General features: G+C 31.7%; 1 protein-coding gene across 1 annotated transcript in view; it reads left to right on the forward strand.

Moving 5' to 3' along the window:
* LOC106692635 (GTP-binding protein Di-Ras2) overlaps positions 1-14,573 on the forward strand; it is a 28,571-nt gene that overhangs the window by 7,496 nt on the left and 6,502 nt on the right. The window contains exon 2 of the mRNA XM_014438689.3: positions 13,584-13,731. Coding sequence (XP_014294175.1) covers positions 13,594-13,731 — 138 coding nt within the window. The 5' untranslated portion in view covers positions 13,584-13,593. The remainder of the gene's footprint in view (positions 1-13,583; positions 13,732-14,573) is intronic.

A 14,573-nucleotide genomic window follows, 5' to 3' on the forward strand; every position in this document is an offset into this window, starting at 1 on the left:
ATATTTTAAGTTATACAGGAACATTTTTCTAAAATTGCATTTTTTTACCTAGTAATAAATTAATACAGGATTACTCTATTAAAACATAAATATTTAATTATGAAAAATAGAATATGTTTTGCAGATAATTTTAACAATACTGTCACCACCAGTGATTTCCAAATTAAATGTTTGTAATTTGTCCAATATAGCTCAATTGCATTACATTTTTATAACTTAGTTTAAACAAAAACGTGGATAAACAAGCTAAAACATCGAGTTGAATAATACTTTCGTGTGACTAGGAGTTAAGCCAACTTGAAATTTATTTGTTGGAAAAATTCCCACCACTACTTAACATTACAAGTAATCGATAAGTAGGTACTATGCAGCGTTTGGAATAAAATAATGTCAAAATCTTAAGAGGGTTTCAGAACAAAATAAAATTTTTGTATGGTAAGTGTTGGAAGAAAATACATTTTTAACTTAGTTTCCACTCACTTGGTGAGTCAAAGAAAAAAAAATTACCACTAACATCGGACTCCGAGTCTGATTCAGCTTTGAAAACGGTGCTAAACTTGTCTATGAATATTTTTAAAAACCAACTAAGGTGGGTTTTGGAAATAGATGCCTCAATTTATTTAAGTTCGCCCTTTATTCAAGATTGTTTTCTATTAATATTATTAGCATGTTATGGTTACACCGCATATTTATTATTTATTTTATTTTTTTCTCTGCTAGATGTGCATGCACTGTTTTTATTTCAGTTTGCTAGTTTCGTTAAATAGTTTTGGAACGAATAGTGTTATTTATAAGAACTTTTTGGAATTCCAAATTGGACATCTCTTGAGCAAGTTAAGACAGATTCAAGTCACCTGCCATTGAATAGTTAGTCTTTTGAGCGATTTTAACCCTGAACGGTTGGAACGCCACCACGTTTTGAGGTTGATTGCTACAATCAACGTTTACGTAAGACTTTTACTACAATGTAAGTTTACCAATTTTTGACTTTTCAATGAAATGTGTTTAATCCGTGTATCAATAGAAATGATGATCGGTATTAGTAGAAACACTATTTATTAATTGAGTTACAATGTTTATCACCAAATTACACAACCAAACATTAAAACCTTTTTGCAGCCAAACAGCAAGCACATAATTGATCAGCTTATTCGCGTTCGCGTCGCTTCCTGCCGGTGTTGTGTTTGCGGCGGTAAGAAGATGTGCCACCTTTAGTCGATCCATTGAAATCGTTTTTGGACCCGATGACAGCTGGATCTTACATGTTTTCTCCTTCCGTGAGATTACTCTGTAGGGTCTAGAGAACGGAGGAGTGAGCGGTAACATAACGGAGTTGTCCTTTAGGAATACGTGGGTGCAGTCCTTTAAGTTTCGATGCACAAAGGTCTTGGACCTGCTGCTGCGGTATAGCGCCGGGTGGAGATTCTTCATGGCCTCCCGTAGGGTCTTCAGCCTCCCGACGTCTTGATGCCTCGAAGAACTCGGGCGTAGAGGCTGCCCAAATATCTATGATTACATAATGTACGTAAGATACCTAATATACGAGTAAGATTTATGAACATATCTGACTCGAACTGGCACCTTTGGTCAGTGGTAATCCTTGCTAGCGTACCATAAGGGGAGATCCATGTATCCACAATCGCTGACGCAACCTTAGTACTTGTTATCTCCTCCAGAAGGCACACCTCAGGCCAACAGGTGAATCGGTCAATAATTGTCAAACAATACTGGAGTTTGGCAATATTTTGATGAGGTAAACGTGTATGTGTTCAAACCTGGAGCTGGGAGTGAAGGTACCTGTACGGATCACTCTCGATTTCTGACATGTAATACAACATCAAGCCCACTTTAAGATGTGTGCGTTTATACCAGGCCAGAAAAACCGCTACTAGCCGTCTTGATGCTCGTATTCCAGGGTAGCTGAGCCCATCCAGACGGTGGAAAATTTCTTCTCACATGGACTTATGGAATGGAACGTATGGACGCGGCTGAGAGGTGGAGGTCTCACAGAGCATGGACGTTGCAATACCAGAAGCCTTAATCCATCGCAGACGAAGGCGGTCATTTTTCTGCATGTCTATAACGGTTGGATCCTTCTTCTGTTTTGCATCTATTTGTGTAAAGTCGTCGGTACACTGGATGTCCTCGACCCTCCTGAGTGCGTCGGTGACGGTGTTGTCTTCCCCGGGTACGTGGCGGATATTGGTCGTAAACTGGCTGATAAAGTTAACCAAACGAATCCGCATAGGTGTAGCTGTTTCTAGTTTTTGATAGAAAGCATATTCAAGCGGTTTGCGATCCGTCCATAACTCAAAAAGTCGTCCGTCCATGTAATGCCTAAAATGCTAGATGGCCTGGTGGATTGCCAATAGCTCCCTATCATAAATGCCATATTTATTCTATGCTGAGGCGAAAGCTTGGGAAAAAATCCGAGAGATCGCCAAACGTTGCTGTCTGTCTCCTCTTAAACTGCTCCCATTGCGGTGCTGAAGGCATTGTATACTAGGACTAGATGATCGTTATCCCCAGGATGTCCCAGCACTACATGATTCTGTATGGGAATTTTGCAGTGTTCAAATGCTTTTTTGGAGTATTCGTCCCAGCTGACTGGTCTTTTGTCATTCTTCTTCGCCCCAGGAGAAACCTGTTGAGCGGACCTTTCAAATCCGCCGCTATGGGTATGCAACAACGGTAGAAGCTAAATATACTCAGGAAACATCCCAGATCCCTTATCGTAGCCGGTCTGGGATATGTATGATCCAATGAATTCAACCTTGGCTGGAAGAGTCCTAACGCCAGTGGCGTTGACCGTGTGGTCTAAGAATGCGACTTCCTGGGAAGGTTCAAAGTGTGACAGTGGTCTTCAAGTCGTCGCAGGACATCCTCCACATGTGTTTTATGCTTTTCTTCGTCTCTAGAGGCGATGATAATGTCGTCCATGAACCACCAGGCGAAGTTGAGACCTTGGAGCAGCCGTTCTTGATTTCAAAATGGGTTTATAACATTGACAATGTTTCCATCACATGTGTTATGCTGTAAATTGTATTTTGTGTCCGATGTTTGGGTATAATATTTATACGGGTCATTCTTATAAGGTGAAATTGATTAGGACGACTAGATGTCCTATACCGATAGAACAGGCAAGAAAAGAAACCGTTGACCAATACTTCTTTTTTCCGGGAACTAATCATCGCTGAAATAAATTTTTCACAAGTTATTATTATAAATCATAAAAAAAAAAAATGTTTTGTAAAATAAGACAATATTTGACAAATATAGGAATGCAATTAATGGTAAAAAACTGGAAATGGAAAGGGCAGAAATCCTTTTTTATTTAAACTTATTAATTATAAATTTATTTATTATAGAACACCTGTTCTATAATATACAACATAAAAAAGGATAAATCAAGAGTAAAGGACTAATATAAAAAGTACAAATTAAAATATAACTATTATGCAATACTGTTCATTTGTGAATTTCCATGTATATTCTTCATCATAGGGTCTTGTATAATAAAAATACAAGGGTATTGGCATTTTATTTTGTAGTCCAATACAGTGACAATGGATAAATTAGGAAAATCAATTACACTAATTCGCACTCGGTAATGTTACCCAACTTGACGCATCAGACAGAAGGATAAGAATGCTGTGACAGGAACTTATTAGTGAGGAACATCCTTTGCCAGCGAAAAGTAGCGATTATTAAAATGATTTAAATTAATGTTTTTGTAAATTAATGGATGTACGTAATTAGCGTTTGGTGGTATCTGCAACCAATCTCCGGGTTCACTTAGCTTTTATTATTATTCTATATTTTTGGGAGTCGTCGGAAATAGCACCGATCCAGACCTAGGTCTTGGACATTAGAGATGTGTCCACACATAATCCCTCTTTCAACGAAAAGAAACCAAAAAATCTTCCATGCAGTTCTTTTTATTTTCACTTATCAAGCAGGAGTTACTGATTTACTGCTGATGAATGATTTTCACTCCGAACGGTTAGGGCGGTAAAGCTACTGTTCAATACCCAAAAAAATGAACAATTTTGGAGATGCTCTTCTTCGTCTCGACAAGCTGTTGGCAGGCTTGAAATCCCTCATACTCCCACTTTCCTAGGAAGTTACGTTCTTACCACTGATAATTGTAATGTCGTTTTCGAGAAATTACCATTTTCACTCTTATTATCATATGATTCTATTTAATCATAGGAAAACCAATTTCAAAATATCAAAGGAATAGGACAACGGTGGCGACAAAATTATTATTATTATTTTCATAATGATGGTAATTATTATTATCAAAATATTAGATCTGATGATAAGTATAAATTCTCTTCTAATGGATGAATTTTTTTGTCCTAAAACTACACTGAGTTGCTGCAGTGTGCGGCTGTTGAACACCATATATTACATATTTATATATATATTAAATATTCTCAATATTTATTGAGAAGATGTAATAAATACAGTGAAAAAAATATAATTTAGGTAATATATTAAAATATATAAGATATATATAAGATCATAGCAAAAAAAAAATTCAGTATTTACACACACCAAAATATAATAGCATAGGAAATCAAAATTAATAACTTATAAATTTTATTTATTTTTTATTTTATTTTAGGTAAAAGCCTCGAAAATAAGAATGTTCAATAACAGATTCTAAATACGATAACAACCATTAATCGAAATTAATGTAAAATAACTACTGTTTTAAAGCAAACTAGAAAATAAATAGAAGATTAACTAATAAATTAAAAAAAAAAACACGGTTTCATTATTTGACGAGTCTTTACTGATTTAGTAAATAAATTATATACCAAAACTTAATTTTTTTCAAACCAAAATAACATTTTTTAAAGAAAGAAAATTTAACTCTTATTGTGTATCCTTAAAAGAACAAGGTTTTAAAATAATTTTGCAAGCATAGACAATATTGATGGCATCTAATACCACCTTATTCCTAAGATAAGCACTTTCAGGGCTTCTGTGGGTATGCTTTAACCTTCACGTTTATAAACATTATTTATTTTATCATTATTATAAAAATAACACTATTGAAGCGTTTTATTTAATCTTTTCAAGAATGAAATTAATATTTTATTTTTATTTTGTCTAGTATAAATTAAAAACTGAAAAGTAGAATAATTTTAATATTACTTTCAATATTATTATTGAGGTTCGATTTATCCATTTTAATTTATCATTTTGATCTTTTGTATTTAATTGATCTTTAATCCTCAGATATCGTCGATAAACAACATTATATTTGCACCAGTTATTGACATGGAAAATGCAGTTAATGACAAGGGAAATTATTGACATAGCCTAAAAAATACAAATTTACTAAAAACAAAAAAAAAATTAAAGAATTGGCATGAAATGCCATCAGCTTTTACCTGACTTGATCAAAATAAATTTCGATTAAAATTCATTACATTAAAAATACTTTATATTGACCGATTACATAAAAATTTGACTCTCCTTGAGTAAAATACTTAAGTTAAGAAAATTGTATTTAATTTTATTGAATTGGCTTTATTTAACTGTTCATATATGTTTTATATGTTTTTACAAAATTTAATTAAACTTTTTGTATAATTTAGATATTCCCGGAGTAAAAGTTAGGGGATATTTTTCAAATTAATTTTATGTCTATAGTATCGATGATTTGAATAAATGAAGTGAGCTGTATTTGATGCGTTTAATAATAAATGAAGAATGGTGATAAGGGAGGTTGGCCAAAAGATTGTATAATAGAGTTAGTATTTAATTTTTATTGTGGATTGTAATGGAGTTACATGAAATTATAAGCGGTATTACATATAATAATAGATGCTCTAGTTTACTTGTGTTGAAGATGTTGTAGGTTACACGCTGAGCTATTGAGATATTTAAAGTTCATATTCTTGTTTTATTCTTGTGTTATCTTCCCTCTTCTATCCTGCCTCCATTCCCTTCGTCTGAGTAAGATGCATTTATTCACTCATCGTGAATTGTTGATCTCAGCCAAAAATTATGCGGCTCTTGAGATGATGTTCACTCTTTCTGTATAGGCCAAGATGGCTACCGAAGCCTAATGCCTCATATATCTTTGAGATATATACTTGAAAGAATTTTTCATATAGTATTTTGAATTTCTATTCAAATGTGGTACCTTCCTCAAACAATTTTTAATTTAAATAAAGGTTTAAAACATAAGTGAAGAGAGTAGATTACACTATAAGTAGGTATGTAATATTAGGTATAACTATTTACTTGTTCTCTCTGAATAATTAGCAATATTTTCATCTTCACTTTCGCGTTAGTTTCGGCATTGCTTTTCATAGGTGCGTCAGCTGGTAAAAATGTTTTCTTTTTAGGATAGTTCTTCCGGGAATTGGACACCATCGGGGCAAATGAGATAAGGCACATGTGGATCAAATCATCAAGGGTTTGTGAGTGATGAACCTGCGTGTGAAACTCTCTGTAGTTTCATTCCAGGACTTCTAAACTTTCCCAGGCATATGTCAGACCAGACTGATTTTCTAGTGATTTCACAACCTTGAACTAATATTTTGTTTAAGCTTTGAGCCATATAATACCATGTGTGCAATGAAATATTATTTTTTTGTAGCTCCAACGCGAAAATTATATAAAATAAGTAAATCATAATATAAAATAAGTTATAAAATTTTAAACTATCTATCTTCTACAGTGAGGAAATGATTTTTCAAGTCTTCCAGAGAATGTTTCTGAAAAATGATTGTCTGTAATATTAAATTTAATAATACAAGATTTATTATGATTATTTTTACTTTTTAACCTCGAAATAAATATATGCAATGATAATAAAGAAATTAAAAGTATTTAAAAAAAAGTAAGAAGAAAAAATAACGTACTTCCTGTAAATTGGGCCTGAGCTCGTATAGGCAATTGTTTGGAAAATGATATGTACTCTTTAGCCTGTACAATAGCTTCACGTACGAAATGGCCTGATTTTTGCTTTGTATAATTTGGCATTTCTCTAGGATATTGAAGATTTGTTTGAGTTATTCAGAGAATGAATGCCATCGCGTGTCAACCGGTCATGGAATTACACAACCTAATAAAATAAATAATTCTTAAATTATTTTGAACGATTTAGACCTGTCTTATATTGTTTGAATATCATTACGGAATACGGTTAAGGTTGAAGTTTCGTTATTCTATCTAATTTCTATGTCAAAGCGTCTAATTTGCTTTCCGACTGAACGTTTTAATCTGTAAATAGATGTTAATGTCATTCGAATGATGGCAAATATGATTATTATCTAGTAATTGAATCTAGAGTGTTTTCTACAATTATAATTTTTTTTAATCTTCAAAAAATTTGAAATTTATTTATTTTCGGTTTTAATTTTTCTAGTCATTAATCCGTAATCAGTATGAATTTCAATAAGTAAAAGATACCTAAGATACGTTTTTTTTTTTTGCAGCGACAATGGGCCAGCGCTGCATATCCCTGTTTGCATTTAATATTAATAAAAATTTATTTAGATGTTGTTGACGGTAATCATCATAAAATCTAGATGATGGTTAAGATGCATACTATGCTGTTTTATGCGCACATATGATTTAATTAATAAACATTGTCAAATACTATATACCCAGATTTAATTAACCAATATTAATACTGAAATACATTCTTCTACAATCTCCAGCCACCTTCCAGATTTCTTGAGTTGGGACTGAATTTACGTTGATGTTGAACAGCCTTACTTTTGCCTTATTGTAGATTTAAAAAAAAAAAAGGATATAGTACATTTTAAAAAAGGACTTATTTTCCAGAATAAATGCTCAGGCTGCAGTGCCTAAAAACACTATTGAGTTGTTTCGTTTATTTCCACTAATTCTTGGCCTCTTCCAGTCACCGTCCTTTAGTTGTGACCATTACAACCTTGTTCGGCAAAATGTTTATATTTATCTTCTAAGCAGTGGCGTAATTATAATTTTGGAGGCCAATGGCAACTTCTTACTGAAATTTTCAAGATGCAGCTGGGCTGTATTCATCATAATACCTGATAATATTTATTATTGTAAATAATATAATCTGATAATGCATGTTATCGTCAATTATTATTTATTATTCAAAAAATTTATGTTAAACACTGTTCAAAGAGGTTATTATACTCAAAATTATTTTATCCCGGCAGGGATATCCAACTTTATGTCTCTTACCAGGTGTCCCGTGAGTATTTAGCTCATGGTAAACCATTTGTACTATTTTTTTTTATATAATTGGATGTGATGAAGACAAAAATCTTACGATTACTTTCAATAAAATTTGAAATTGAAATTGTAAATTTTAGCTCTTCCATCAGGGGCTGAAGAATCCAAATTTCGTAAAAGAGTTCAGATATTTTTGCTTTGGCTCATGATTTAAAATATGAAACGCAGGAGATGAAAATACAGACGTTTATTTCCCATCATGCTTACGGCTACACCTCTCCCGGTTCAAACGTTACCTATTAAGAGAGATTAGTTTTCCAAAACCGCTAAGCGAATTTCAGGAAATACTTCACAGATTTCCTCCAGTAAGCAGAGAAACAGTTAAGTTGTGAGAAAATTCAATATTTTTATCTACTTTCTTACTCCTCCCCCCCCCCGACTCTCAGCCAGCAGAGGCAGAGTGACTCAAAGTACTAGGAAATGGTGTAGGAAAACCGGGGGAAGTTGGAACAGCTGGTGCTGAGAAGGGGTTCCCATATGGTGCTTTAATGGGTTCCTTTGCACTACTCAATTGATCGCATTGAATAATCAGATCTGCTTTTCAAATAAAGTCCTCTGAGTCACAGGCAAACCTAGACCAACCGAAGTATTGATGCTAGTAAAAACTCTTTGTTCGCCAGGAGCACGAGAGAGCTATAGGTAAACCATTTGGACTCTTGTTTGATGAATCAATACCGAGAAAGCTACCCAAAAAACTAAGTGTTGCCAGTTTTAGGATACGAACGGAGCATGGTGTTCTCTGTGAGAATCCGCTCTGGACACTTTGGCAGCACGAAAACACGACAGGTACATATCTGGACACATTTCGTTCACTAGACTTCGGATATTATTTTACTGAAGAATAACCATCTGGTTGAAGAAACTGTATTGGGTTATGTTAGCACGGATGGCTGAAATTCCTGCTATAATCTAAGAAAAGAAAACAAATAAGCTAGCCTCTTTGATTATTTAGTATAGTACCAGCTATAAGTAAGTGATGCTGCACCCTAACCATGTAGTGAAAAGGGTCATTTGTATTATGGCCGTTTTACCATAATTATTTTTTTATTGCTAACATGTCAATGAGAAATATATTGAACTAAATGGTGATTGGAATATATAATCTGCCTAACATTCTTGTGATGTTTTTCTAATATTGTATTATTATGTAATTTATGCATTAAATTTTAAAAAGGAACTTGACTCATTTCCTATTTTCCGAAGATTGTTGATTGGCCGTGTGTAAAAGAAAGATATTCTGGGTGCGGTAAAAAAAAAAAAAAAAAATCAAATATTAATTAGACTATTTAACGTGAACCGACTTTTCGCCCCACGTTGCAAGGTTTCATCATGGCTGAAAAAGATAAAACAACTAAAATTAAGTTTTACAGTAAAAAGTATAAATAAACAAGAATTACAAAAAGGTATTAGACAATTAATGAAAACGAAAATAAAATATAGATAAAAAAGAAATATACTAATACAGTAAATACTAAAAGACGGGGACAAAAAAGAAAGTATGACTAAAATTTAAAAAAAAAATGGAAATGGGTTATTTTAAAAATCCAGAAAAAAGGGAAATGGGTTATCTTATGAAGTGCATTTGTTCATTATTTTCCTTTTTTTTTTTTTAGTTTTTACTTTATTTTTATGTTTATTTTTTATCTATTTTTGTTTTATTTGTATTTTCGTTTTCATTAATTGTCTAATACATTTGGAAGAGGGGTGGGAAGAGGGTGCGCAAAGTATAAAAATTGGCGTTATTTAAATAAATATATTTTTATACTTCTATCTAATTTTATCTATTATAAACTTAATAGCTTTGATATCAAGGAATTTTAGTTCAACTCATTTAATAGTCATGAAGACAACAAAATTATACAGAGATTAATTGAAAGCGCTTGTCTCTTGCAAAGTTAGAGAACTACTTAATTGCTTAACACGTTGAAGTAGCTTTGTGTACATAATTATATCTGATACAACTAGAAGTTCAACTCATCTAAATTTCTCAGATAAACCGCAGCTACTAAAAGCTCCCTAAGCAAATGGCTTTGCTTGTAAATATTTATGACTCTATTTTTTTTATTTATCTTTTAAATATTTTGTTAGAGAAAAATTAAATAGTTAAAACAACATTTATAAAAGTATTCATTACATATTTGTTCGGAGACGGTAAACTTTTAAATTATGCCTTGCCCACAAGAATGCACTTCATAAGATAACTCATCATCATATTGTTTTATTGATTTCATAAAATCTGAAATTTCATATAAATCATTTTCTTGTCCAAGTAGCCATTGTACTGGCAATTGAAATTAGTCAGATAATGGTGAGAATCAGGCCACCTCTTTTGAGCATTTAATTATTTTGCTTCAAAATACTTACTATTGCTTCCTAATATTCTTCTAAATTAAATAAAGTTACAACAAATCTCATAATGGCTATAGGGAACTTTCTCATATCATCTTCTTTCCAAAAATCAATAGAGCCACCCGGCCCTCGGCATATTTCCATTAAAATAAAGACTTTTTTTTTCTAGATATTGGCTTTGCAACAATACACTTTTGATGAATCGATTCTTTTTAACATTTTAATGAAAAACTACTGAAACCCCCAAATCTCGTGGTTTTCCCGACAAAAACCTTTATTTTTTTTTTAATGTTTAAAATATATTTTAAATGTCAAAAATACATTTTATCTAATTTTAATAAATGAAAATAAGAAACTATAATCTGTTTTAATATTCACTGAAGCTCTCCATCAATCATCCATAAGCAAAATAAAAACGTTTAAATGAGTTGAGTTAACACATTTATTTTTTACGATAAAAACAAAGTAAAAAATGACCCATTTTCTGGTTTTAACTGTTAAGCAATACTTACTCCTTTTTCTATAAGAACGAGGATTTTTATTTATCAACTATACTTGATTTTTGTGATTTATATTAGATTAAAGTAAAAAAAATTTTTTTTTTACTGAGTTAAATTAAAAATCAAACAATTTAGTTCTTAGTTGTAGTCATACATAAAACAAAATATACTTAACAATATTAATTTACATTTGCAACAAAAAAGACAAAGAAAATATTTTATTTTTCCCAAACTATGTCTTATAGACGATCTAAATAATTTCTTTGATTATAAATTATATTAAGCATTCAATTCTATTTCTAAATAACATTTTCTTGATAAACTATAATTAAAAATAAATCAATTCCAATGCTGACAGTTGTTCGACGTACATTTTTGCCTGTCATATAGAACAGCTACAGGTAGAAAACATGTTCCCAATTATTCCTCATCTCCTCAATAGAGAATATATCTTAGCCCTAAAGCAATCCTCTTACATGCATTTCCGTGTTACTATCGTTTCAGCTCTAATTAACATATGGGTATTCGTTTATTACCAAGCTCAAGACCTTTACGTGTCAATTTTAACCATCCATTGCAATAATTTTAATTATATATTACTGGATGAATATTTTGTGAATCTGCGGTTTATAATCTTCAAAACTGATCCAAATATTCAAAAACTTACTATTATTTTTCACCTTAGCGGTAACGTTTCGAACTAATAAACAGTAATAAGGTTTCGAAAATTCCAACTTTCAGGTTTTAGGAAAGTGAAATTATCTCAGCATTATTATTATTATTTTTCATAGAGTTTAACTGAATTCAGTAAATGAAATTTAAAACTCAATATTTAGTACTTTAAATTCGATTTATTTCATAATATTTTACAAATTTCCATTGTTAAATAGATACAAGCTGATAGTATGACACATGTTACTGCCTCAACATCTACTCATGTCCTAAGCTACCATTGTTCCTCATTGACATCCCTGAATTGATGGTGACAGAGGAAACACCATTGTTCTATTTCAGACAGTATCACTATACTGTCCCCTTTAAGTACACATCAAGTAATGGAGTACGAAGCTTGGACAACACATTTATAAAAATAACTCCATTATATGGATAGATAATAGAAACTTAGTTGGGCATTTGATTGGAATTTTTAATAAATAATGAGACTGAGGTGTGATATGCTACACGCTAGTCCGAGCTGTTGGTATTGCAACTTTAAGATTTTTATTATATTTAATTTTTAGGATTCCTAGAACTTAAATTGTAGTGATTTTTCGAAATCCATTTTTGACTCTTATGCCCATGTCTAAAATAAATGGTTCAATCTGAATATACTTGATATTTGGAAGCTGACTGATTTGGAGTGAATGATATAATTTCCATTACAAAGTCAATATTTAAAATTAAAATAAGTACCATGTATCCAAATAAATACGAATAAAACAAAACATATGGTTAGCAGTAGAAACGGAATTAATTTTGGTGATATAGATATAGCAGGGAATACATTTGAACAGGTAGATGGGTTTAAGTGTTTAGGTTCTACGGTAACTGGAAAAAAGAAAATTGATGAGGAAATGAAAGCGATATTAAAGGCGAGAAATGCTTGTATTTTTCAATTTTCGAAATTGCTTAGCTCTTGCCTTCTGTCCAAAAACTTAAAGTTAGAATTTACAAAACTATGATCCTTTCTATTGTTCTTTACGGATGCAAAACCTGGCCTCTTATATCAAGGGAAGAACAGCGCCTTAAAGTTTTCGAAAATAAATTTTAACGTAAATTATTCGGACCGATCAAGGAAAAGTGAAAGAAAATTTCAGAAATAGTAGAAATACGTTACAATGCAAATAAATTTTTTTACATACATCAAGATGATGAGCCTCCACTCCATGGCATAAAAAGCCATAATAACAAAGATGTCTGTTGTTTATATATGTAAAGAAAGTAGTTTTAGGAAACAATCATTTTTTTCATCTTCTAGGAGGGTTTTTCTCCCTCACATAGAATCCACTAGTGGATCAACATGGTTCTTTCCCCAAATGGTTTTCTTAGTAGAGTAAAAGAATTATCTCTGGAAAGCTACAAAAGGAGTAGGTATAATTTTTATGCTATGCATATTTTTTCCTTCCTAGAGGGTAAATAAAAAAAAAAAAAAAAAAAGGTTCTTCTTCTACAGTTGTTTTCCACAGAGCATACAAAAAATGTTTTTAGTGTGGGTAGTTCTCTTCAGTAACCAGCTAAGGAAACGTTTTCTCCAGGAGCATGTAGGTTCTCCCGTTTTCCTCACTGATTTGGCCCTTGATATATAACGGTCAACAATCTATAAATTATCTCTATACTGTGTTAAGTACCCAGCTGACTTCTTCCTGAAGGATTTAACATTTGGAGAAGAGGGTAGAATGTATGATTTTATACCCATTTTATTTTATTTTAATGCATAATTAAATTATAACTAAGTCTATTTCATCATGTCATTTTTAGATAATTCAAGATGCCGGAGCAAAGTAACGACTACCGAGTGGTCGTTTTTGGTGCTGGTGGTGTGGGTAAATCTTCCTTAGTCTTAAGGTTTGTGAAAGGCACATTCAGGGAAAGTTACATACCCACTATTGAGGACACCTATCGTCAGGTAAATTGAATTCTTAATTATTTATTTTGAATAAGAAACTTTACTAACTTAACTCAAAATAAACTGTATAATGTAAACTAAAGAAACTGTAATAATAAACAAAATATAAAATTAATTAAATATATAAAATAAATATAGTAATAAATAAAATAAATTTTAACAATACATAAATTCAAAATAATAACTGTATTTTTCAGCAATACCTTAGATTTATAGTATGCCCAGTTTAACAGTGTAATAAAAGTTGTATTTATAGAAATTTAAGTTTAAAAAATGTATATATATTTACTTTTTTAATGTCAAATGAGTTTGTAGAATGGTAGATCTCAGTTCCTCAAACATGGTACAGATCACAATGTGTCCTTAGCAGTTTTTAGGACTCATATAAAGGGTCATGTAAGGGGATAGTTATAAAGAATTAATATTATTTCCAAAGACAATGAACTTAGCATGTTCCGTTAGTTATTGCTTTCCATCCACCCCTAAGTGAGTTCGAACCATGGTTTTTTTGGACCATTTGATAATTAGCACCAATAGTAACCTAAATGAACGATTTGATATTATCAAACTGAAAATAAAGGATAAATGAAGCCGTTGATTCTTACACCAACTTACATTAAATCATCAAATTTGTGGGGCATTATGTGTCAGTCAAAATTGGTGGATTATGGCTATTCCTGGTCAGCTAACTCTTGTATTTTTTTGGATATTTGTATATTTCATGAACAAAATCTATACAATGAAAGTGCAATAGACAATATCCAGTAGAAAGAGATTAGAAATAAGGAGGACATGTTGAGAGTAAATAATAACAAATATAAAACTGGTGACTTGATTATATA

Source organism: Halyomorpha halys, unplaced genomic scaffold, assembly GCF_000696795.3.
Source record: "Halyomorpha halys isolate HHAL.00 unplaced genomic scaffold, Hhal_1.1 Scaffold64.1, whole genome shotgun sequence".
Lineage (NCBI taxonomy): Eukaryota > Metazoa > Arthropoda > Insecta > Hemiptera > Pentatomidae > Halyomorpha > Halyomorpha halys.